Below are 25,202 nucleotides of genomic sequence, written 5' to 3' on the forward strand. Positions count from 1 at the left end.
GCATCACATCTCTCCACAACAGCCCTAGACCTAGCTTATACCAGATAGCCTTTTCTGTTACTCAATATGTTCTATTAAAAATGCATCTTAATATGAAACGGCCCTGTGTTCATTGTGATGTCCTCCTAGTAATTGCTAAATGTCTCTATCCCTCCTCTCTCTCCCTCTCCCCCCACCTCTCTCTCCATCTCCATCTCCCAGTTGTCTGTCGGACGCGGCGTCAGGTCTGAGTGACGGCTATGAAGGGGCGTCGGGTGGTAGACACGAGGGGCGCTCCATGATCAAGCGGCACCAGCGGCGCTCCGTACGCAGCCGCTCTCGTCATGAGAAGACCGCCAAGGCCAAGCTCAACGTCCTCAATGTAAGAGTCACATGGTCACTTTCACCTCAACTCACTGTCTGTATTCTCCCACATGGCAACTCTATCTCCTCGGCCCCTTTGTTGGCCAAATTTGTTGGCCTCTCATCCCCTCGCTGTGTCTACAGATGTCGAGTTGTACACTGAACACAAATATAAACGCAACATGTGAAGTGTTGGTTTCATGAACTGAAATAAAACATACCAGAAATGTTCCATACGCACAAAAAGCTTGTTTCTCTCAAATGTTGTGTGCAAATTTGTTTACACCCCTGTTAGTGAGCATTTCTCATTTGTAAAGATAATCCATCCACCTGACAGGTGTGGCATATTAAGAAGCTGATTAAACAGCATGATCATTACACAGGTGCACCTTGTGCTGGGGACAATGAAAGGCCACTCTAAAATGTGCAGTTTTGTCACACAACACAATGCCACAGATTACATTTACATTTTAGTCATTTAGCAGATGCTCTTATCCAGAGCGACTTAGTGAGTGCATACAGTTTTTCATACTGCCCCCCCCCCCCCCCCCCCCCCCGGGAATCGAACCCACAACCCTGGCAGTGCCATGCTCTACCAACTGAGCTACTGGAGACCTACAGATGTCTCTAGTTTTGAGGGAGCGTGCCGTTGTCATGCTGACTGCAGGAATGCTCACCAGAGCGGTTGCCAGATAATTTAATGTTAATTTTAGAGAATTTGGCAGTACGTCCAACCAGCCTCACAACCGCAGACCATGTGCATGGCGTTGTGTGGGCGAGCGGTGTGCTGATGTCAAATCAAATTTTATTTGCCACATGCGCCGAATACATCAGGTGTAGACCTTACAGTGAAATGCTTACTTACAAGCCCTTAACCAACAATGCGGTTTTAAGATGAGTAACTTACTTAGACTAAAAATAGATAAGTAAAAAAATAACTAATTAAAGAGCAGCAGTAAAATAAAATAACAGTAGGCCTTGAAATACATCCACAGGTACACCTCCAATTGACTCAAATGATGTCAATTAGCCTATCAGAAGCTTCTAAAGCCATGACATTATTTTCTGGAACTTTCCAAGCTGTTTAAAGGCACAGTCAACTTAGTGTATGTAAACTTCTGACCCACTGGAATTGTGATACAGTGAATTATAAGTGAAATAATCTGTCTGTAAACAATTGTTGGAAAAATTACTTGTGTCATGCACAAAGTAGATGTCCTAACCGACTTGCCAAAACTATAGTTTGTTAACAAGAAATTTGTGGAGTGGTTGAAAAACTGGTTTTAATGACTCCAACCTAAGTGTATGTAAACTTCCGACTTCAACTGTAGGTAGGGGTAAAGTGTCAATGCAAATAGTCCGGGTAGCCATTTTTTTAATTGTTCAGCAGGCTTATGGCTTGGGGTAGAAGCTGTTATGGAGCCTTTTGGTCCTAGACTTGGCGCTCCGGTACCTCTTGCCGTGCGGTAGCAGAGAGAACAGTCTATGACTTTGGTGGCTGGAAGCTGTTCAAGTGTATCTCAGTTGGTAGAGCATGGCTCTTGCAGTGCCAGGGTTGTGGGTTCGATTTAAAATGTATGCACTCACTACTGTAAGTCACTCTGGATAAGAGCGTCTGCTAAATGTCAAATGTGGCTGGAGTCTTTGACAATTTTTTGGGCCTATCTCTGACACCGCCTAGTATAGAGGTCCTGGATGGCAGGAAGCATGAACTTATCTCTGTGTGTCTGTTTCAGATCTCCAACATGGGAGACCGGGTGGCAGAGTGCCAGCTGGAGACCCACAACAGGAAGATGGTCACCTTTAAGTTTGACCTGGATGGAGATAACCCAGAGGAGATTGCACAGATCATGGTAGTGATAGCAAACTCAAAAGCACCGATCTGGATTGTATTGATCTCGATCAAATGTGTTTCCCCAAGGCGCTGTAGTCAAAAGTAAAGGAATTTGATATTTTATTTTGGTAGCTCTACAGGTCTATGTGGATTTAATGGGCATGATTTGTGGGTATTGTAGTTCAATATCTGTCCTTCTCTCAGGTGCAGAGTGAGTTTATCCTGGAGAGTGAACGCGAGTCGTTCATCGAGCAGGTCCGTGAGGTCATCGAAATGGCTGACGATAGAGAGGGCATGAAGGAAGGCTACGCTCAACCACCCTTCACTCAGGTAACATACTTCAACAGTACACAGCAACACTTCATCCTTCACCTCACTACCGTACCCACCCACTAACTCTTGGGCAGCCTTTAGTTGACATGGTGTTGTCCTTCTCTCTCCACAGATTGTGGTGGATGACCCCTCACAGCAGCCTGACATGCCCACTCATCTGCCTGGTAAACACGCACCTACACATCACGATCTCTACTGAAAGATGATTGTCTGAGCTCCACCTCCTCACCTCTAACCCATTGCCCCCCAGGTGTTCCTCCCAGCGTTGCAGCTCAGGTGGTCCACTCTGCAGGCCGGAGGTTCATCGTCAGCCCTGTCCCAGAGTCCCGTCTGAGGGAGCAGTTCTTCGGCCCTCCCTCTGCTAACACCTCGTTTGGGGATGAGCCCCCTCAAGGTGAGGGAAACTGGAATCTATGGGTCATTGAGTGCAACTAGAACTCATGTTCCAAACATGTGCCCCTCTTCCAACCTTGGAATATTTGAGAACTCTAAAACATGTTCCTTGATGCATATACCAACGTTAGTATGTTTGAAGTCATGATGATAACCTGTACACTTACAAGAAGTAATTTATGTAAGTGACTCTTCTCTCTGTGTTCCTCCCTTCAGTCCCAGTGAGTCTGGGTCTGTCCCTGTCTGCTCCCTCAGGCCGCCTCCAGCAGGACTTCACTGAGATGAGGCAGACGCATGGGGAGAGACGAGCCACCATGGACCACCCAGCCGAGCCAGACCCCAGCATAGTCCCCTCCTCCCTGCGCCCAGCCTCCCCTCTCTCCCACCCTCACCAAACCTTGGCTCCCCCAGAGGCTACAGCCCCCACCAACACCAGCTTCTCCACCCTGCCTCCTGTCTCTGGCATCCCCACTGAGTCCTCCACTTTTCCCCCCTCCACATGCCAAGTTGCCACCGGGAGGGTGTCTCCAACCCCAGTTCCAGCCCCTGCACCTGCTACCACTGATCCTACCCCACACCCCCAGCCTGGCTACCAAGCCGCCCCCTCTCAGCCTACCCCTGCCCCAATCACATCCCCTCCCCAGGCCACCCCGGCCTCTCTCCCCCCAGCTGCTGCCCCTCAGCTGGGCAGCAGCTCTGCCCCTTTCCCCCCTGTCTCTGGAGCTCCACCCAGTAACTCTGGGACTGTGACCAGCTCAGAGCAGAACCCTGCAGCTAATCTTGTTCCTATTCCGTCCTCTCAGCCTATCCCTGAGTCCATACCTGTCACTCAGCCCACCTCCTCCCAGTCTCAGCCTATCCCTGCCTCTGTCCCTGTGGCACAGCCTGCAATGGCCCCCACCCAACTTCCACCCTCTACCCTGCCCTCCCAACCGTCCCAGCCAGGGGACCCAGATGGTGGAGAGTCCCAGTCCAAGGTCCCTGGTATAGATGACATCCATGCCCTGGATAAGAAGCTGCGCTCCCTCTTTAAGGACACATCCTCCGCTGACACTGGCAACAATGAGACCACCTCTCCCCCGACAGGGACCATCTCCCCTCCCCCCGGGGCGGCCCTGGTGCCCCCCTCCAACCTGTCTCTCACTGCCGGGGGACAGGGAGCCCAGGGCCCCACCTCGACCCCAGGACAGGGCCTCACACCAGTGGGACATGCACAGACACCTCCAGCCAAGACTGGTCAAGCCACCAGTGCACAGGTACAATGGAGGAAACTCTATGATTGTCTAGTGACTGAGAAGATACAGTATTTGTACTAAATGCTTTTCCCCCTCAACTCTTTCCTCAGTTGTAACTTGAGTATGATTTTCTCCCACCATGATGATAATAATTACATCTTCCTGTGTGTGTGTCAGGTGTATCCTGATGGCTCCGAGCAGGCAGGCACCCCTACCTCCGAGCAACTGCCTCCATTCCCAGGACCAAACCAGGTTAGTCCTCTTGTCAGAACTTGTCCCGTTGTAAGTTGTGTAAAGTTGTGAGTTTTGTAGATGTGTGGAATAGGTGATTATTTACGATCGTTGTGATCTTTGAGTTGTGGTTGTTGTGTCATCTTATCTATATTAGTTGTTAGGTATGAGTCCTGATAGTTGTGTGAGTAGTGGTGAGTTATTTTGAGTGGTACTTTCTGAGTGAGTTGTTTTGGTATATTTGTTACTGACATGTCTCGTTTGTGTGTGTGTCCAATCCCAGCAGCCTGTGGGTAGTCTGGACAGCCAGCTGAGGAGAGCTCTGAGCCCAGAGACCATCTCAGGGAGCAGTGGGGCAGCCCCGCCCTCCACAAGGGTCGTTAAACTGGGACGCTTCCAGGTCTCCGTTGCAGCAGACAGTAGCGCCGGCAGCACTCCTGACCCCTCCAACATCGCCTCCTCTTCCTCTCTCACCCCCTCCTCATCCTCCTCTTCTTCCTCCTCTTCCTCTTCCTCCCTCTCCAGCCCGGAGAACACCCTCCACCGCTCCTCCTCCCTCCTCTCCAAAGGGGTCCGGAGAGGAGACTCCGTAGATGCGCTCTCTTCTGTCGCAACACAGCCCACCACCATCGGACGCTTCCTGGTGTCTACCAGTGCCAGCACTGGCCCCAGCCCTAACTCTGTCTCGAAGGTGGGCCGTTTCTCAGTGATGCCAGCCACAGCGAATCCCACGGCCCCTTCGGGGTCTAGCCCCTCCCATCAGAACGGCCCTTCCTCTTTGACCTCTGACCCCTGTAGCTCCGTCCCCGGCGTGAACAGTGGTTCATTTAACCATTACATGACCAGCGACAACGAGGATGACTCGGGGCCTGAGGACGAGGCCTTCCAGAGGGAAGTCAGCTGCCTCCGAGAGAAGTATGTTACATCAAATCAATTTATTTGTCACGTGCCGAATACAACAGGTGTAGACCTTAAAGTGAAATGCTTACAAGCCCTTAACCAATTGATATGACGTGTTTTCACAGTGTTGTAGGAACAAGGTTAAATCCATTAGATAGGTCACTCTTGGTGCCACAAGGTCTGAATGCCAAGGATTCCAGTATGTCGAGGGAGCTTACTGGTGTTTATCTTAGAATGATTGATAGATGGAATATCCTGCCTGGGGTACAGGGTGATACCATCAGGGTGGGGAGTGCCCACTGATGGTTACCAGATGTTGTTGAAGAAATATGTAACAGGGAATATAAGAAGTAAGATATTTTCTGTGTCCATCATTCGGATAGTAAGATGCAACCCACGTACAGCTTGCTATGTTGAATCCGGTACCGTATCTATTAAATACATTGTATCAACTCTCCATATAATTGTTTAAGTGTATTCTTGCATCCTGAATTACTTGATACCCGAGAAACTCATAACACCAACAATGCAGTTTTAAGAAAAATAAGTGTTAAGTAAAAAATTGATAAATAAAAAATTACAAATAATTAAAGAGCAGCAGTAAAATAACAGTAGCGAGGCTATATACAGGGGGTACCGGTACAGAGTCAATGTGCGGGGGCAAAGGTTAGTCGAGGTAATTGAGGTAATATGTACATGTGGGTAGAGTTAAAGTGACTATGCATAGATAATAAACAGAGTAGCAGCAGCGTAAAAAGAGGGGGTGGGGGGGACAATGCAAATAGTCCGGGTAGCCATTTGATGAGCTGTTCAGGAGTCTTATGGCTTGGGGGCAGAAGCTGTTAAGAAGCCTTTTGGACCTAGACTTGGCGCTCCGGTACTGCTTGCCGTGCGGTAGCAGAGAGAACAGTCTATGACTAGGGTGGCTGGAGTCTTTGGACATTTTTAGGGCCTTCCTCTGACACCGCCTGGTATAGAGGTCCTGGATGGCAGGAAGCTTGGCCCCAGTGATGTACTGGGCCGTACGCACTACCCTCTCTAGTGCCTTGCGGTCGGAGGCCGAGCAGTTGCCATACCAGGCGGTGATGCAACCAGTCAGGATGCTCTCAATGGTGAAGCTGTATAACATTTTGAGGATCTGAGGACCCATGCCAAGTCTTTTCAGTCTCCTGAGGGGGAATAGGCTTTGTCGTGCCCTCTTCCCGACTGTCTTGGTGTGTTTGGACCATGATAGTTTGTTGGTGATGTGGACACCAAGGAACTTGAATCTCTCAACCTGCTCCACTACAGCCCCGTCGATGAGAATGGGGGCGTGCTCGGTCCTCCTTTTCCTGTAGTCTACAATCATCTCCTTTGTCTTGATCATGTTGAGGGAGAGGTTGTTATCCTGGCACCACACTGCCAGGTCTCTGACGACCTCCCTATAGGCTCTGTCATCGTTGTCTGTGATCAGGCCTACCACTGTTGTGTCGTCGGCAAACTTAATGATGGTGTTGGAGTCGTGCTTGGCCATGCAGTCATGGGTGAACAGGGAGTACAGGAGGGGACTGAGCACGCACCCCTGAGGGGCCTCCGTGTTGAGGATCAGCGTGGCAGATGTGTTGTTACCTACCCTTACCACATTGGGGCAACCCTTCAGGAAGTCCAGGATCCAGTTGCAGAGGGAGGTGTTTAGTCCCAGGATCCTTAGCTTAGTGATGAGCTTTGAGGGCACTATGGTGTTGAATGCTGAGCTGTAGTCAATGAATAGCATTCTCACGTAGGTGTTCCTCTTGTCCAGGTGGGAAATGGCAGTGTGGAGTGCAATATAGATTGTATCATCTGTGGATCTGTTGGGGCGGTATGCAAATTGTAGTGGGTCTAGGGTTTCTAGGATAATGGTGTTGATGTGAGCCATGACCAGCACTTCATGGCTACAGACGTGAGCGCTACGGGTCGGTAGTCATTTAGGCAGGTTACCTTAGTGTTCTTGGGCACAGGGACTATGGTGGTCTGCTTGAAACATGTTGGTATTACAGACTCAGTCAGGGACAGGTTGAAGATGTCAGTGAAGACACTTGCCAGCTGGTCAGCGCATAATATAATAATAAATATAATATATAATATAATATGCCATTTAGCAGACGCTTTTATCCAAAGCGACTTACAGTCATGCGTGCATACATTTTTGTGTATGGGTGGTCCCGGGGATCGAACCCACTACCTTGGCGTTACAAGCGCCGTGCTCTACCAGCTGAGCTACAGAGGACGCATGCTCGGAGTACACGTCCTGGTAATCCGTCTGGCCCTGTGGCCTTGTGAATGTTGACCTGTTGAAAGGTCTTACTCACATCGGCTACGGAGAGCGTGATCACACAGTCGTCCGGAACAGCTGATGTTCTCATGCATGCTTCAGTGTTGCTTGCCTCGAAGCGAGCATAGAAGTAATTTAGCTCGTCTGGTTGGCTCGTGTCATTGGGCAGCTCGCGGCTGTGCTTCCCTTTGTAGTCAGTAATAGTTTGCAAGCCTTGTCACATCCAACGAGTGTCGGAGCCGGTGTAGTACGATTCAATCATAGTCCTGTATTGACGCTTTGCCTGTTTGATGGTTCGTCGGAGAGCATAGCGGGATTTCTTACAAGCGTACCGGTTAGAGTCCCGCTTAACCAGTTTGTTTGCTGTTTTGGGCTCTATTTCCCTTTATATTTTTTAATCTCAATGGGATCACTTGCATAAGTAAAGGATAAAAGGAGAGTGGTGACTGTTGTACTGTATTTCTTGTTACAACTAGGGATGTGATGGTCATGGAATTTTGGATGACTGCAATTGGCCAGCCAAATGACGAGGTCTCTGTAATAACCGTTAGAATAGCAAACAAATTAATGTTTGCGCCAACAACTTGCTTGTTTCAGCAAGGAGCAACACAGTTTCATCACATTAAGAGTCCATGTTACAGCAGAAACAGACTCAAAGGCATGAATGCCCCCGGCCATCCCGTCTTCAGTCAGCTGTTCGTTGCCACAACAAACAAACAAAACGTTAACTGTTATGACGGTTATTTTATTTTCATGACACTTCATCCATAACCGTCAGTTACGCAGTAATTGTGCCAGCCCTAGTTACAACCCTGCCTCACACTCTGCCCTCCCCTTCTCCTCCCCTTCTCCTCCCCTTCTCCTCCCCTTCTCCTCCCCTCCACAGACATATGATAGAGATCCAGACCCTCCACTCACGTCAGAAGGAGGAGATAGATGCTCTGTTCACCAGGCTGGGTAAACCACCTCCTTCAGCTGTCCTTTCCCCCGCTATGGCAGGGGGCCGACGCAGGCCCAAGACCAAGGCCAGCAAATCAGCCCGCAGCAGCGCCCAGGCCAGCCCAATGCACTCGGGTAACCAGCGTTATGATTGGTCTGTCTGTGCACTGCTGAATGGAAATGTACACGACTGCAAGCAACAACTAATTAGTCGATATTAAAGGGTAGAGGCTGCTAGATTAGAAAGTGTAAATGTAATGTGATCAGTTTCTCTCCTCTCAACTCTGGTTGATGTTGGTGTGTGTTTAGGAGCCCCAGTCACAGGCCAGAGCCCCCCAGCGTCCCCCCCTAAGCAGACCTCTCCCCCCACTGCAGGGGTCTCTGAGTCAGGCAGCCGGACTTCCACCATGGGTAAGCACAAAGAGCCGCTCTCCTATTGTCTATGCTCCTTCACTAAATGTTTTAGAAAGGCAAACCCAAGCAATATTCCTCAAACCAAGAGATGACTCTCCAGAAGAGAAGCCAAACTTGATTGAGAAATTAGTTGGCTTCCCAGGTTGAACTCGTCTCTGTGTTCCTTCCAGGAGTGAGTGGGACCAGTTCAGACAGTGGAGCGAACACCAGCCACTCCCAGCCGTCAGGCCCAAACACAGCCACGGCCCTAACACAGAGCCGAAAGGGCACGTTCACAGACGACCTGCACCAGCTCGTTGACAACTGGGCCCGAGACGCAATCAGCCTCTCCCAAGGCAAGAAAGGACCCAAGGGGACAGCCCAGGGACCCGGACATGACGTAAGGCCACACTACTCAGTCTAAAGACCAGTGCATCTCAATGTCAGTCTAATTCGTTTTTAGCTCCATTTTACATAATTTTACTTAATTACTTAATTGTGGTTTTGAACACCCTCTCCCTAACTACAGATCCCTCCACAAGCCAACATGAGCCGAAAGTTTTCTGCCCCCGGCCACCTCTGCCCCACCCTCCCCTCCACCACCTCTACCACCCTGGCAGGTGCCCACCTCCCCATCACCACTAACCCCTCCATCCCACTCTGCCAGCGTCAGGGCTCTCTGGGCCCCCCTCCCCAGGGGTTTGGTTACGGCCCAGCCCCCTACAGCGCCCCCCAGTGGGCAGGACCCTGTCAGGTGGGTCTCCTGGCCCCCACCCAGCCGCTGGCCCAGTACCAGCCCCAGGCCCCTTCCTCGGCCTCAGCCCCCCTTCAGCAGGCCTTCCACATGGGAGCCACCCAGAAACCTGTCAGCAACCCTGGAGGTCTCAACCTGAGGCCCACGTAGCCCAGCTTGCAGCCCTGGACCTGGGTTAGTCAGGCTGGGATGAGAGGGACTGAGGGCAGGGAGGAAGAGAGCCATAGGAGGACAACTACTATCTGACGTTTTGTTCTGTTTCGCTAATTGGTGAGGTGGAATAAAGAGGATAAAGTGAAAACGGAGGAGAGGAGACTGTGGTTCAGTCTTGTCAGACAGAGAGTGATGTCTGTCAGTTGGAGGGAGAGTGCAATACATACCCACAGCACACAATCACACCTTCACCCTTACCAGGGCCCAGTCTTTTCTGCCAATGGCTGTGGAATCGGGCTGTGATTGACATTTGGGTTTGTCCAATGAAAGCTATGGACCCAAGGGCACAACTGGCAACGGCCAAAGACGTCTGTTGAAAGCACCATTGTGATCTCATCATTCCCTTAAAGAGGAGGGTAGGGAGGGGGAACTCTTAATCACTTCTTGACTGTAACTGGCCTTAAGCTTAACTAGAACAGAGTTAGTAGATGGAGTGAAACCCTGCAAACACACATGCGCCTCCTAGCACTACTGTCATTGGCTGAGATTGAGGCGTTGAATGGTATGGGAAGCTTTCTTTCTGAGAAACTGATTAATTGTGGCGAACAAGTTTGTGAAAGGAAAGGAGAGAGCGATATGTAGAGAAGGAGAGAAGAGGTGGAATGAAAGAGAGTGAATGGAAGTTGGTTAGGTAGGGTTATAGTGGACAGTGTTTGTTTAGTGTTATTCATTTGGTCGCCATACAGTAAGATGCAGTAATAGCAATGTGAGGAAAGGAGTGAGCCCCCTGTGTAAGAGTGGCCTTAAACCCCCAAACACATGTACACATTGTCTTTGTATATAGATATTTCTTGTCCTAAGTTATGGTTATTTTACTTTATCGGTCCCTCTGAGCTGGTCTGATGTGATGTTATGCCTGACTGGGTGTGTTAGTTTCTTATGAGACCACCTAACGTTAGTGTGAGCTAAGTAACTGACCTGTCTGTAGATAGTTTATCAATACCTACTTCACCTGTCTTGTCCAGGTTTTGGATTAAGCCTGAAGTGACTGTATCCATGAGTGATTTGGGTTTACGCCTTAGCAACTGGTTAGGCTCAGTGGTTTGAGTCATTGGCTTCAGCTACTGTGATCATTTGGTTTTCGACCTTAGCTACTGTGTCAGTCAGTTGTCTCGCACCTCACCACCTGGTGTACTGTAGTCAGACTGATAAGCAAGGCTATGGTCCTCGGTACAGTTCTGTTAGAAAGGTATTACATTCATAGGGTTATCTAGCGAGTGAACGGTGCATGATGTTCACACACAGACCTCTAAGCAATGTCAACAAAAATGTCTCCAACCTTATTTCCAGTTGTCGTCATCTTTCAGAATCATGACAAATTGTCTAGGGTTCTCTTTCTGTGGTTAGTTTTATGTGTATATTTTAAATAAAAATACAAAATATGTTCTTTATCGACCTGTTCAGCGATCAGATTTTGATGTTTCACAGTGATTATTAAATGTTGTTAAACAACGTAGTTAAATGAATATAAAAGAGCAATTGCAGGGTTATTAGTATTGTACTCTGTAACACAGGGGAGTAGTTATGTGCTTCTTCTGCTCTTATCATACACCACCCTGTCATTTCATCTTGTTTTTTATCTATACATACACGGTAAATGTTTCATATTAAATTATGCTTTCACATAATGCTCATCATCATAGAGTACTACGTGTCTTGCTGTAACCCACCCCCACATAGTACCAGTAAAAATGTACAGAACTCTTTAGTGCCTTGCATTCTCACTACTGAGAGAAATTCCACCATAATCACCTAGCCCTGCTGTTCTGATGGCTTAATGTCCAGTGACTGAAAGACCAGTTTACTACCAACCTGTGAGATCCATCAGAAATGTCATCAGACATTGGTAAATGTCTAATGTGTGGAGGTTGAGGAAGTTTAACATACCTAAACAAGTCAGTGTCAGAAGAGGCAGGTGACAGTCTTATTCCAACACAAGACTGACTAATTGAAAGCAGAGCACACTGGGTTGTATGAAGTCGAGTTATTTTCTGTCGTCACCAAAACAGCATGTGTTTGTGTGTATCCTATATTGGTTGTTGAAGGTAGATTTGGGTAAGATTTGTCCGTTAGTAGGTTCTCTGAATGAATGTAATCAGTACAGTATTGCATAGCAGCACTTATTTTAAGTGAAGGAGAACTAAACTGTTGTCTTGTTTTTTTTCCTCATTGGTACCATTCTCTTGCTTCTTTGTCACCTCACATGAATGGTGCCATTTCCCTCACTACAGTGCCCTTCTCACCTACCCAGTCCTGGATTGAACAACTACTTTCACTTCTCTAGAGAATATTAAATTACTGCAATGCAGAATATGCTATGTTTAAAGTTTTATAGGAACTGAGGGGGAATGGAGATGTTTGCATGCTGAGGAGGGTTGTTACTGACTTTACAAAAAGTGTTTTCGATATTTGGAAAACCGAGATCCTGCTTTTTTTCTTTTTTTTTGTTAATCTTTGCCTTCCTGTAAGTGAGTCCACACAAAGTGCCGATCTTTCAGTTATCAATATATCAATATATCTGTGTTTCCTGAATTCTGCATGCTAACTGGTTTTAGCCCTTGGGCTTACTTACAACACAACCCACTGTACAGCACATGGTCACACAGAAGCTACTAGTCATCCTATTAACAGTAAATATGTTATTTATCCTCAAGTGGTTAAAATATTATCCCGGCAAAATACGGTCTCCTAAGGCTACTGACATATCACTAAGTTATTTAATGTTGTACCCTTGGATTCCTGTCCCTCTGGCTCTTCTTGTGACCAGTCTACTCTATGGTTTTGTGTATGTTTTTTCACATTGTACAAAATGTAAAAAAGATTAATAAAAATTGAACTGATCATTATGAGTGTCATCTTCTTGCAGCATGAATTGACATGTCCACCTAATCAAAGGATCAGATAATGAATCTAGTACTGAACGCATAAGCTACAGCTAGCTAGCACTGCATAAAATGTGAGGAGTAGTTGACTCAGAGAAAGACAATAGTTTAACAGTTTTGAACAAATAAATTTGGAGAGATTCATTTTTTTTTTTTTTTTTTTACTTTGTTTCACTTACTTAGCTAGCAAATGCAGTTAGCTAGTTTAGCCTACTCAAACACCCTGCTCAAACAGGGATGCTATGTTAGCTAGCTGGCAATGACTATGCAACACAACACTGGAACTCTTGCATGGAAAGGTTTTTTTGCCTGGTCACATACAGCTGATGTGTTGTGCATTGAAGTCCACAAGCGAAGGGACAAGGTGAGAGGAGAGTGCATTGATGCTAGAAGGAATACAACGTGGCTGCTATGAAAGTGAACTGTGTTTACGCATGATCAGGGTTGTATTCATTCCGCAGATTCTGTTAAAATGTTTCTTAATGGGGATAAACATACCTGAATTTGTCCTATAGAAACTCTTGTTTGCAAATGTTGGACTAATGATTACAGCCTATATAAGCTAGATGCAGGCAAGAGTGTGCAAGGTGGTATTGAATGTGTCCCTGTCTGTCCATGTGTCACCTCAAAAATGTATCTCGACCTGTGTGCACCTACACTGTGAACTTTAATTCATAGGCTAGGTTGTAGCAACCTCAGTGTGTGAAGTCACTGTTATGGTGGTGAGGACAATCATTCCAATTGGACATTGAGTGGAAACCTTATTGCTGTTACATTGAACTGGGTGAATGGAATATGAGTGACAGTCATCCAATATGCCATAATAGAAATGCAGCCATGCTTATTAAATAAATATATAATCCTCCCTCATCTTAAACGGCACTGACTGCCACTGATTTCTGCCAATGAGGTTGGGGGGCTGTACTGGGGTTGGTGCCACCCATGACCTCGGCTGTGTGGTGGGGGTTCGTGGGTCGTGTTCCCCCTATGGTCATTCTACACCCTACATTCTATTGTCTCATTCACTTCTCTTTTTTGATTTGCACTGTTGGAGCTCGGAGCATTAGAATTGCACTGTACCCGTACCTTGCGATTACATCTGCGACCCTGTGCATGTGACTAATAAACTCATCTAATCTAGTTTAGCTAGCTAGCTAACAGTAACTATAGTGTACTCGTACTGGCTAGCAGGAGTTTTGGCAAGCATTTGCCGATGGAAACGGAGCTAGCTATGAGGTGACGCTTTACTATTCGACACAAACGTTGGGAAGTTCATAAATGTTCCGTAAATTACCTTGGAGTTTACAGCGTGTAGAGTTTAGCTAGCTAGTGAATTCTATCTACAAATATGATTTGCATTTCCCGCTTGCCTGGGTCGTAGTTTGAGTGGCGTGTCTCCTCGAAATTTACCCAGGTCACGCCCTTTGCTTTGTACATTGGTCGTAAACGGGTTCAGTGGATTTGTATTTGAAAGGATATTAGATTTGCGCAGTGATGCCCTAAATTAATCACCATCATAGCCGTATGTGTAACAAAAACAAATAATAACCTCGGAAAAATATTTGTAATCGCCGTTTCTCTACCACAGTTGTGGCAAACCGTGCCCTGATTGACTGCACTGACAACCGCCACGATCATGTCATGATGTTCGTGTCATGACGATGTGACAGATGGCAGAGACGCGAGACCAACACTGGGTAATATTGGGGTCAATGCTGTATATAGAGCAGCATGTTTCTAAACTCCATTAGACAGGCCTTTATGAGGAGATAATGGTCATATTCAAAATGTGAATTACACATGACATCTAGGCTACATCTGGACAAAAGAATGTTGCCTTATAGCCTGCTGCCCCACAAAAGCTATTTCAAAAAGAAAATCGTGTAGTGCCTCTTTTATGTGTGTGTGTTAGTGTGTGTGTGTGTGTGGACGTGTTTAACTATACTTTTGGGGACCAGAAGTCCCTACAAGAATAGTAAATCAAGAAAAATTTGACCAACTGGGGACATTTTGTTGGTCCCCACACACAAATTCTAGGAGGTTAGGGTTAAGGTTAGAATTAGGGTTAGGGTTAGGAGCTAGGGTTAGGTTTAGGGTTAGGGTTAAGGTTAGGTTAGGTTTTTGGGTTAAGGTTGGGGTTAGGGTTAGGGTAAGGGTACAGGTTAGGGTTAGGGAAAATAGGATTTTGAATGGGACTGAATTGTATGTCCCCACAAGGTTAGCTGCACAAGACTGTGTGTGTGTATGAATGTGAGTGCGTGCGTGCGTACGTGTGTGGATCATGTTCAAGTTTCACAAGTTCAGACACCGGCCCCTGCCGCCCTCTCTAATGCCACTACTGTAAAACCACAGAACTCACTGGATCTGACTGTTCAGTTCTGACTACAGCTCAGCGTTCAACACCATAGTGCCCACAAAGCTCATCACTAAGCTAAGGACCATGGGACTAAACACCTCCCTCTGCAACTGGATCCTGGACTTCCTGACGGGCCGCCCCCAGGTGGTAAGGGTAGGCAACATCACATCTGCCACGCTGATCCTCAACACGGGGGCCCCTCAGGGGTGCGTGCTTAGTCCCCTCCTGTAGTCCCTGTTCACCCACGACTGCGTGGCCAAGCACGACTCCAACACCATCATTAAGTTTGCTGACAACACAACAGTGGTAGGCCTGATCACCGACAACGATGAGACAGCCTATAGGGAGGAGGTCAGAGACCTGGCAGTGTGGTGCCAGGACAACAACCTCTCCCTCAATGTGAGCAAGACAAAGGAGATGATTGTGGACTACAGGAAAAGGAGGGCCAAACATGCCCCCATTCACATCGACGGGGCTGTAGTGGAGCGGGTCGAGAGTTTCAAGTTCCTTGGTGTCCACATCACCAACAAACTATCATGGTCCAAACACACCAAGAAAGTCGTGAAGAGGGCACGACAACGCCTTTTCCCCCTCAGGAGACTGAAAAGATTTGGCATTGGTCCCCAGATCCTCAAAAAGTTCTACAGCTGCACCATCAAGTGCATCCTGACTGGTTGCATCACCGCCTGTTATGGCAATTCCTCGGCATCCGACTGTAAGGCGCTACAGAGGGTGCTGCGTACGGCCCAGTACATCACTGGGGCCAAGCTTCCAGAACCTATGTACTAGGCAGTGTCAGAGGACAGCCCAAAAAATTGTCAAAGACTCCAGTCACCCAAGTCATAGACTGTTCTCTCTGCTACCGCACGGCAAGCGGTACCGGAGCGCCAAGTCTAGGTCCACCCCCACTTTGTTTTTACACTGCTGCTACTCGCTGTTTATTATCTATGCATAGTCACTTTACCCCAACCTACATGTACAAATTACCTTGACTAAGCTGTACCCCCGCATATTGACTCGGTACCGGTACCCCCTGTATATAGCCTCGTTATTGTTCTTTTATTGTGTTACTTTTTTCTTTTTTTTTTACTTTAGTTTATTTAGTAAATATTTTCTTAACTCTATTTTCTTAAAACTGCATTGTTGGTTAAGGGCTTGTAAGTAAGCATTTCACGATAAGGTCTACACCTGTTGTATTCGGCGCATGTGACAAATGCAATTTGATTTGATTTCTACTCTATTATAATCCTTTTGTACACAATCATTGTTATGGAGATAGTCCAACACCTGAACCTCCTAAACACCAAGCATGGGCCTACAGAATATATATATATATATATTACTCAAATTTATGATGTACCCTCACTGTAGAAATGAAGTAGTAGCCTAGACTAGTACTATAATTTATACTAGGCTAATTATCCTAATTGTAATATTAGGCCTATAAAACGTCAATTCCATAGCCCTATAGTGTGCACAAATAAGTTTTATTTTAGTCCCGGTTCACCACTTTGTCTTTGGTTCATTTACTTACTTTAACCTTCACACAAATCACTCCCTCACCACTATTGCCTGTAACTGTGTAAGTTAGACACTTACTTACAGTGGGGAAAAAAAGTATTTAGTCAGCCACCAATTGTGCAAGTTCTCCCACTTAAAAAGATGAGAGAGGCCTGTAATTTTCATCATAGGTACACGTCAACTATGACAGACAAAATGAGGAAAAAAAATCCAGAAAATCACATTGTAGGATTTTTTATGAATTTATTTGCAAATTATGGTGGAAAATAAGTATTTGGTCAATAACAAAAGTTACTCAATACTTTGTTATATACCCTTTGTTGGCAATGACACAGGTCAAACGTTTTCTGTAAGTCTTCACAAGGTTTTCACACACTGTTGCTGGTATTTTGGCCCATTCCTCCATGCAGATCTCCTCTAGAGCAGTGATGTTTTGGGGCTGTCGCTGGGCAACACGGACTTTCAACTCCCTCCAAAGATTTTCTATGGGGTTGAGATCTGGAGACTGGCTAGGCCACTCCAGGACCTTGAAATGCTTCTTACGAAGCCACTCCTTCGTTGCCCGGGCGGTGTGTTTGGGATCATTGTCATGCTGAAAGACCCAGCCACGTTTCATCTTCAATGCCCTTGCTGATGGAAGGAGGTTTTCACTCAAAATCTCACGATACATGGCCCCATTCATTCTTTCCTTTACACGGATCAGTCGTCCTGGTCCCTTTGCAGAAAAACAGCCCCAAAGCATGATGTTTACACCCCCATGCTTCACAGTAGGTATGGTGTTCTTTGGATGCAACTCAGCATTCTTTGTCCTCCAAACACGACGAGTTGAGTTTTTACCAAAAAGTTATATTTTGGTTTCATCTGACCATATGACATTCTCCCAATCCTCTTCTGGATCATCCAAATGCACTCTAGCAAACTTCAGACGGGCCTGGACATGTACTGGCTTAAGCAGGGGGACACGTCTGGCACTGCAGGATTTGAGTCCCTGGCGGCGTAGTGTGTTACTGATGGTATGCTTTGTTACTTTGGTCCCAGCCCTCTGCAGGTCATTCACTAGATCCCCCCGTGTGGTTCTGGGATTTTTGCTCACCGTTCTTGTGATAATTTTGACCCCACGGGGTGAGATCTTGCGTGGAGCCCCAGATCGAGGGAGATTATCAGTGGTCTTGTATGTCTTCCATTTCCTAGTAATTGCTCCCACAGTTGATTTCTTCAAACCAAGCTGCTTACCTATTGCAGATTCAGTCTTCCCAGCCTGGTGCAGGTCTACAATTTTGTTTCTGGTGTCCTTTGACAGCTCTTTGGTCTTGGCCATAGTGGAGTTTGGAGTGTGACTGTTTTAGGTTGTGGATAGGTGTCTTTTATACTGATAACAAGTTCAAACAGGTGCCATTAATACAGGTAACGAGTGGAGGACAGAGGAGCCTCTTAAAGAATAAGTTACAGGTCTGTGAGAGCCAGAAATCTTGCTTGTTTGTAGGTGACCAAATACTTATTTTCCACCATAATTTGCAAATAAATTCATTAAAAATCCTACAATGTGATTTTCTGGATTTTTTTTTTCTTAATTTGTCAGTCATAGTTGACGTGTACCTATGATGAAAATTACAGGCCTCTCATCTTTTTAAGTGGGAGAACTTGCACAATTGGTGGCTGACTAAATACTTTTTTCCCCCACTGTAGTAGTCTAATTCCAAACTAGTCAGCTCTCTGAACATTGACTGTATGTAGGCTATGAGATGACAAAATGTGTAGTTTTACAATAATTTGTAGAAGAGTGCTTAAAAGTAAAGTGGCAATGCAGTCAAAAATGAGTTATGTGAGTTATGTCTTTCACCTTCACATGTAATGAACCTCAGAAAATCATGGCCCGCCTTTCAAATGGCACTCTATTCCCCACATAGTGCACTACTATGTAGTGGTGCAGTGGTATAAGGCACTGCATCGCTGTGCCACTAGAGATCCTGGTTCGAATCCAGGCTCTGTCGTAGCCGGCCGCGACCGGGAGACCCATGGGGCGGCGCACAATTGGCCCAGGGTAGGGGAGGGAAAGGCCGGCAGGGATGTAGCTCAGTTTGCAACGCCAAGGTTGTGGGTTCGATTCCCACGGGGGGCCAGTATAAAAAATAATGTATGGACTAATGGTAAGTCGCTCTGGATAAGAGTGTCTGCTAAATGACTAAAAATGTACTTTTGGTCAGGGCCCATAGGGAACAAGGTGCCATTTGGGACACAGCCATGGAGGAAAATGAAACTCCCTCCTTGGAGAAAACATTCCATTTGGGGATTACACTGGTCTGACTCCCCCCTACGAGATCAGGCTTGAGTCCCAAATGGCACCCTATTTACACAGTGCACCACCCTATGGACCCTGGTCAAAAGTATTGCACTATATAGTAAATCGGGTGCCATATAGGAAGCAACCCAGATACTTCCAGTACACATGTTGAATGAACGCAACAGAGGACAAAGTTATGCACTGTAACTGTGCAACTGTGATCTTTAGAGTCGGTCTAATTGGAGTGTCCAGACAGACAGGCAGTTGTGTGTGTGTGTGAGAATTCCCAGCAGTAGTATCAGTGTGTGAGTCACTCTTATAAATAACAAAAGGGCATCATTGGGAAGCTCATTATTGACAATGCATAAAGAGTGTACTGGTCACCTTGGAAACTGTGGTATCTAAATAATGATGCTAATTTTGCTGTGAGAACAAGGAGTCCGCTTACACTGTACTTTGATTATAAAGGTTTATTATTTCAAAGGATTTCAGCGTAAGTTTACAGACATCTGCAGGCATCTGGAGAACAACGGACTCAAAATAATATGTTGTTCTGTCCTCCTTTGTCCCAACCAAGTATTTATAATCTTTAACATGATATGGGTGGTTTCCCCTACAGACCAATCCCATGACTCCCCACAACAGACTTCCTCTGTTCTAGAGTGCCCCTATAAAACTGCTCCCCAGATGCTTCCCTAAGCTGAATCAACATCCTCTAAGATACCATTTGCAAACGTTAGCAAAGTCATAAATTCCTTAGACACCACATATTTCCCCCCTTCGAGACTAATTAAGTCTCGAAAACAAAAAGAATAGGATTATGACAAATAACAATTTCTCTTATTGAGTATCTTTAACAATAAACCAAAAACATATTTTTCTATGGAGTGTAAATAAATTTCTATGAAATATGAACAAATCTTTATGGAGTGTGAGAGCGAAAAACCTGTCTGGCAGTTTCTTTCCAAATATCCATCAATCAATCAAGACAGTAAAATTCTCTCACGGCCCCTCTGCCCCAGGCAACCACCTAAGTACTCCAGATCAATTCATAAATCTTTATCAATGCATTTTAAACTATGATGCAATTTGAATACACATGAAAGCCTCAGCAAACAAAATACAATCAAAAATGTCCACATTCAGGCTGGTCAATATCCCTAAGCATCCACGAAATAAACAAAAACATCTGAGATCCCCACATGTACCCAATAACAGCAAATATCTTTCTTCAAAAATTAATACAGAAAGAATATGACACAAATTATGTATTACACATGCAAATATGTCTATATATCATTGCAGACACTGGAATGTAGTCCACTACACTTCATCTCCTCAGCAGTGTCGACTTCCAATGCAACATCGATGATGGAATCTGAACATTTCCACACCTTCCTTGTTCCACTTCCTCCAGTCCATTCATATTGTCCCTTCATATTGTCCCTTCATATTGTCCCTTCTACACATTCCCCCATATGCTTCTGGAAGAAAAGAAAATACCAAACAGTATCTTTTGCAAAACAACACATTCAAATTAAAACATCAATATCAACTAAAAATGATATATAAAATGATACATAAAATGAATCACCTTATGTAACTCGTAAGCGTCACCTTACGAGTTACATAGCCTTTTAACCAATAATTCTTAACCGGAACAAATTTTAATGCTTGCAATAAATAAGTACACATATATTCTCCCTGATCTTTCCATGTAACATTACGCAAAATAAGTGAGCAATCACTCATAACCCTCTTCCACTTCATTTTGTTGTACAAAATATACTTCCTTTGACTAGGGGGCACAGCTTCTACTTCTGGTCCTGATAACAACACTTCTTCTCCATAATTATCTCTCCATGTGGGAGGAACGTCACTACCCCCACTCCATCTCTCACATCTACAAGGAAGATGAGCTGTACCACCCATCCTAACCCTAATGACAGTCTTTTCCTCAAAAATTGGTGCTGGAGCGATTGGCTCCCTTGTAATCAAATGTGATATATTTATAGCTTTAAAAACTGTCAATGTTGAAAGAGTTGAATTGCTTCTCACTGTTGTTATAATAGGCTGAAGTGTTGATGTCATTGTTGTTGATTCATCCATTCTCCCTAAAGCTTTGAACTCTTTACTTGTATTTCCATCTGTCACTACATTAACTCTCAGTCCCAACTCTAATCCCTCACTTTCAAACTGTTGATTATAAAAAATACATTTATAATCACCTTGATCTTCCTGCTGGGAATTGTAAATATAGATACTGCAATCACCCTCAATCTTCATTCTTCTCTTATCATTCAGCAACGCATACTTTCTCAATGCAACTGCTCATAACAGATCTAAACTCCTGCCATATCTATCTTCCCACTGAACTCTAAATTTCCCTTCACCACTGTTCTCTCTCGTGCACTTACATGGGAGCTGAGCTGACTGTCCTAGAGTTACTTCAACCCTAGTTTTCGTAACGTTTTGGTCTGACTTTTCTCCTAACTGGTCTGGGCCTACTTTGTCTAACCGAATCACCAGCTTCTCCTGTAACAGAGTTGCCCTTGGTGATCTCCGCTGCTTCACATTCCACTGAAATATTCCCTGTTGTTTCTGGGACGTATTGAAAATCAATTTCCCCAAATCTCCTTTCCTTTCCCTCCATTGCAGAGTCATCTCTGGCATCATCAGAAGTGTAAACATTATCATCAACGTTATCCACAACATTGACAATCTCTCCTTCTTGGTTTTCACTCTGGATATTGTCATGCATCTCTCCTTCTTCCTGTTCTCTGTCACGCCCTGGCTCTGGGGACACTTGTATGTTGAGCCAGGGTGTGCATTTCATTTGTTCATCTAGGATGTGTATTTCTATGTTGGCCTGAGTGGCTCCCAATCAGAGGCAACGAGTGTCAGCTGTCGTTGGTTGTCTCTGATTGGGAGCCATATTTAAACTGTCTGTTTCCCATTTGTGTTTGTGGGATCTTGTTTCAAGTCTGTTTATGTTAGACCGTGAACTGTCACGTATCGTTTGTTGTTTTGATCGTGTCTCTAATTAAAGAGTATGTTTGCCTGCAACGCTGCGCCTTGGTCCTCCTCTATGTATGACGATCGTGACATTCTCCCCTATCTCCATCCTGCTCTCTTGAGCCTTCAACATCCTCTCTCTCTGCGCGTGGTACCTCTTCTCCAGGCGCTTTAACACAATGTGACAAATGATACCACGTTGGAGACCCTTTAACCTGGACAGCTGTTCCAGTACTACGAACAACTTCAAATGGTCCTTCACGACGTTCGTTATACCACTTCCTTCTAAATACCTTCACGAACACCTTGTCCCCAGGTTGCACTGTACTCCTTTTTTTCTCATCAAGCTCCTCCTGCACCTCTTCTTTTCTTTGCCTGTCAGAAACATATGTGGACAACTTTTTATGAAAATTGGCCATATATGTAACATACGCTCTCATTTCATCTTCCAAAAGAGCCAAGCTTGGACCCTTTCCGCTTGTTCGCAAACAAGGCGTAGGCATCCTTCTTCCTGTTACCAATTCATGGGGTGTCATACATAGATCACGCAACTCACTTGAGCGACACACCATTAATGCTAAAGGAAGCGCCGCTATCCAGTTTAGACCCGTATGCTGACAAATTTTGACAATGCGATTTTTCAAGACACCGTTCATTTTTTCACAAATCCCTTGACTTTGTGGGTGATAAACTGCTCCAAGACGTTGCTTAATTCCCAATTTTTGCAACATCAATTTCACTGATTTATCCACAAATTCCTTTCCCACTAATTTTAGGATATGTGATCGGGAAGTCCCCACCTGCTTATGACTTCTTTACACAAGAACTTGGCAACCGATTGAGCATCTTTTCGCTTCGTTGGACAGGCCTCCGGCCATCGTGAAAATCTATCTACAACCACCACCAACCACCAACCATCAACTGGTTTTATCATATCAACAAAGTCGATAACCAACTCACGCATAGGACCTCTCGGTGTAGGAATGTAACCAGGAAGAACGGTCACACCCCTGCGAACATTATTTTTCAGACAGATTGTGCACCTTCCTATGATATAGTCAATCTGTTCAAGCAAATATGGTTCCCAAAAACCATACTCCTTTGTGATCTTTCTCCTAATCTTAGCCTTCTTTAAAGAATCTTCACTGAGATTTCTAATCCAGAATACTGAAGACGAATCCATCTCTGTCATCATCAACAATTGGTAAACCTTTTCCTTTGGCACTTCTACCAGACAGCCGTCTGGTGTACATCTTATTGTACAGTTCAACTTACACAATGCATCTCTTCCCAACAATGCAATAGGTGTATGTTCTGATACCAGTATGGGTATTGTAATTTTCTGATTTTTATAGCAGAGCTCAATTGGTTCCGTAAGAGGAATCAGCTGTTTTACTCCCTCGAATCCCTATCCTAATTAGTTGATTTGACATAGTGAGATGTGTAACCTCTTCAGGCTGAACACAGATAAAAGCAGCTCCGCTATCCGCCATCACTTCCAATGGTCGGTTGTTTATTTTCACCTCAATTATTGGATCTTTTTCCGGTCCTGATGCTACCAGCTGACACCCCCCTTTCGGATCTTCTGGGCACCCCTAGAATCCTTGCTCCTTTCCCCTATAAGGGTTCACCTGTCCTCCAGATGATCTTCACTGACCCCTGTATCTTCCTCTGAAATTCCCTCTGATGTTTCCTCCTGGCCCATTGCACTCACAGCAAAGTCACCAATCTGTCCTCAATTATAACACACTTCTGAAGATTGCTGGAAGTATGGCCTAAATCTTCCTCCTCTTCCTCTTTCTAAGCCTTTTCGTCCTCTTCCTCTCCAATTCTGTGTCTGTCCAGAAACTGGCTATGGATATGAAACAACTGGTACCGCTATTGGTGGCTGGTACAATTGCGGTTGGAACTGGTCCGGTTGAAGCTGTGGCAGTGATTGTTGATTTGGTGCACACCGATTCTGCATAACCAAAGCTTGTTTCTTCTCCTTCTTATTCTCCACCAGTTGTATTTGATTGAGTTTTCTGAGAGTTTCTTGGTCCTGTTCTTTCTGGTTGTGTTCCTTTTTCCTGTACAGATCCACTTGATGGGCTATATGATCTGTATAGACGCCTTTTGTCATGCTTCCAAGTCCAACCACCTCTGCCAGTTTGCTCCTTACTGGTGAGGGCAGTCCCATCTGCAGTTTAGCTCTCAAAATTGACTGCTCAATTTGACTCACATCTGGATCATTTCCGGTAATATTTCTCCACACTTGATGAACTCTTGACACATAGGCTCTCGGATTTTCTTGTTGTCCTAGTGGGTCAATCAGAATGTTGTCAGGATGCACATTTGTTGGAAACGTATCTTTCAGTGCTCTCCACAGCCGATTTCTACTTGCAGCCAACAATTCAGGGTCATTCACTGCAGTACCCACATATCTATTGAGTCCAGCTCTCTGAAATATTTCTTCCATATCTGGAATCCCAAGGAGATTAGCCAAAAGTCTCTTAATGTCTCCTATGGCTGACTGTGTTCCCACCGTAATTTCTTCCAATTTTGAAATCCAAGGATATGCTCCATCTTGAAGAGTAGGCAGCTTCTCAAGTATATCTGACATATCGGTATTTTGCAAAGGCTTATATTCTAGGTTTTGTCCTCGAATGATCACTGGCATCATTTTCTTACTGGTGCCGTCTTTCCTTGGCCTCAATGTATACTTTTTCTCCAATTCTTGGGATCCTTTTCTCAGCAGTTTTTTCTTCTGTATCTTCAGCTTCTTGAGTTGTTGTTCCAGTTCTCTTACTTCTTCTAAATTATTCGCTTTATCCAGGCATGATACGCATCGGTCTATATCTCTTTCTATTTCTTCTGTGCTAGTCATTGTAGGATAAAATCCTCTTGAATATGAAGCACCTTTAATCTCCAAATCTTTATCGCTGTCTTCATCTTCGCTTTCATCAGAACTAGAATATCTTGTATTCTTCTTCTTCAAACATCCATCACCCCTTCTTTCCGCTCTGGCCAACCTCCGTCTGATCACAGGGTCATATCCACCCATGATCTCTTCTGAATCACTCTGATCATCATCATCATTCAAGTTCCATCCTCCTGAACCTCACTCCACCCTTAGTTTCCAGACGTCTCGTTTTCTTCTTACTTTTGGAGTTTGGATTCATCTTTATGGTAATTTCTGCTTGTCCTCTCTCTATTATTCGTTCATCTTCATCTCTGATGCAATAATCATCCTCCTGAATGATCACTGGAAGCTGAGGATAGACGTCCTTAAACTCTACTTCTTTCTC

At 45.3% G+C, this 25,202-nt stretch overlaps 1 protein-coding gene across 1 annotated transcript in view; it reads left to right on the forward strand.

The window, feature by feature from the left end:
* The window catches only part of LOC311134661 (serine/threonine-protein kinase WNK1-like), a 60,684-nt gene extending 47,978 nt beyond the window's left edge, over window positions 1-12,706 (forward strand). Inside the window, exons 15-26 of the mRNA XM_084168409.1 lie at window positions 202-361; window positions 2,079-2,195; window positions 2,381-2,506; window positions 2,622-2,673; window positions 2,760-2,903; window positions 3,119-4,158; window positions 4,315-4,389; window positions 4,652-5,283; window positions 8,448-8,635; window positions 8,810-8,911; window positions 9,085-9,293; window positions 9,423-12,706. Coding sequence (XP_084024535.1) covers window positions 202-361; window positions 2,079-2,195; window positions 2,381-2,506; window positions 2,622-2,673; window positions 2,760-2,903; window positions 3,119-4,158; window positions 4,315-4,389; window positions 4,652-5,283; window positions 8,448-8,635; window positions 8,810-8,911; window positions 9,085-9,293; window positions 9,423-9,797 — 3,220 coding nt within the window. The 3' untranslated portion in view covers window positions 9,798-12,706. The remainder of the gene's footprint in view (window positions 1-201; window positions 362-2,078; window positions 2,196-2,380; window positions 2,507-2,621; window positions 2,674-2,759; window positions 2,904-3,118; window positions 4,159-4,314; window positions 4,390-4,651; window positions 5,284-8,447; window positions 8,636-8,809; window positions 8,912-9,084; window positions 9,294-9,422) is intronic.
* Window positions 12,707-25,202: the final 12,496 nt, after the last annotated feature.

The sequence above is a fragment of the Coregonus lavaretus genome (assembly GCF_964263955.1).
Source record: "Coregonus lavaretus genome assembly, chromosome: 9".
Classification (NCBI taxonomy): Eukaryota; Metazoa; Chordata; class Actinopteri; order Salmoniformes; family Salmonidae; genus Coregonus; species Coregonus lavaretus.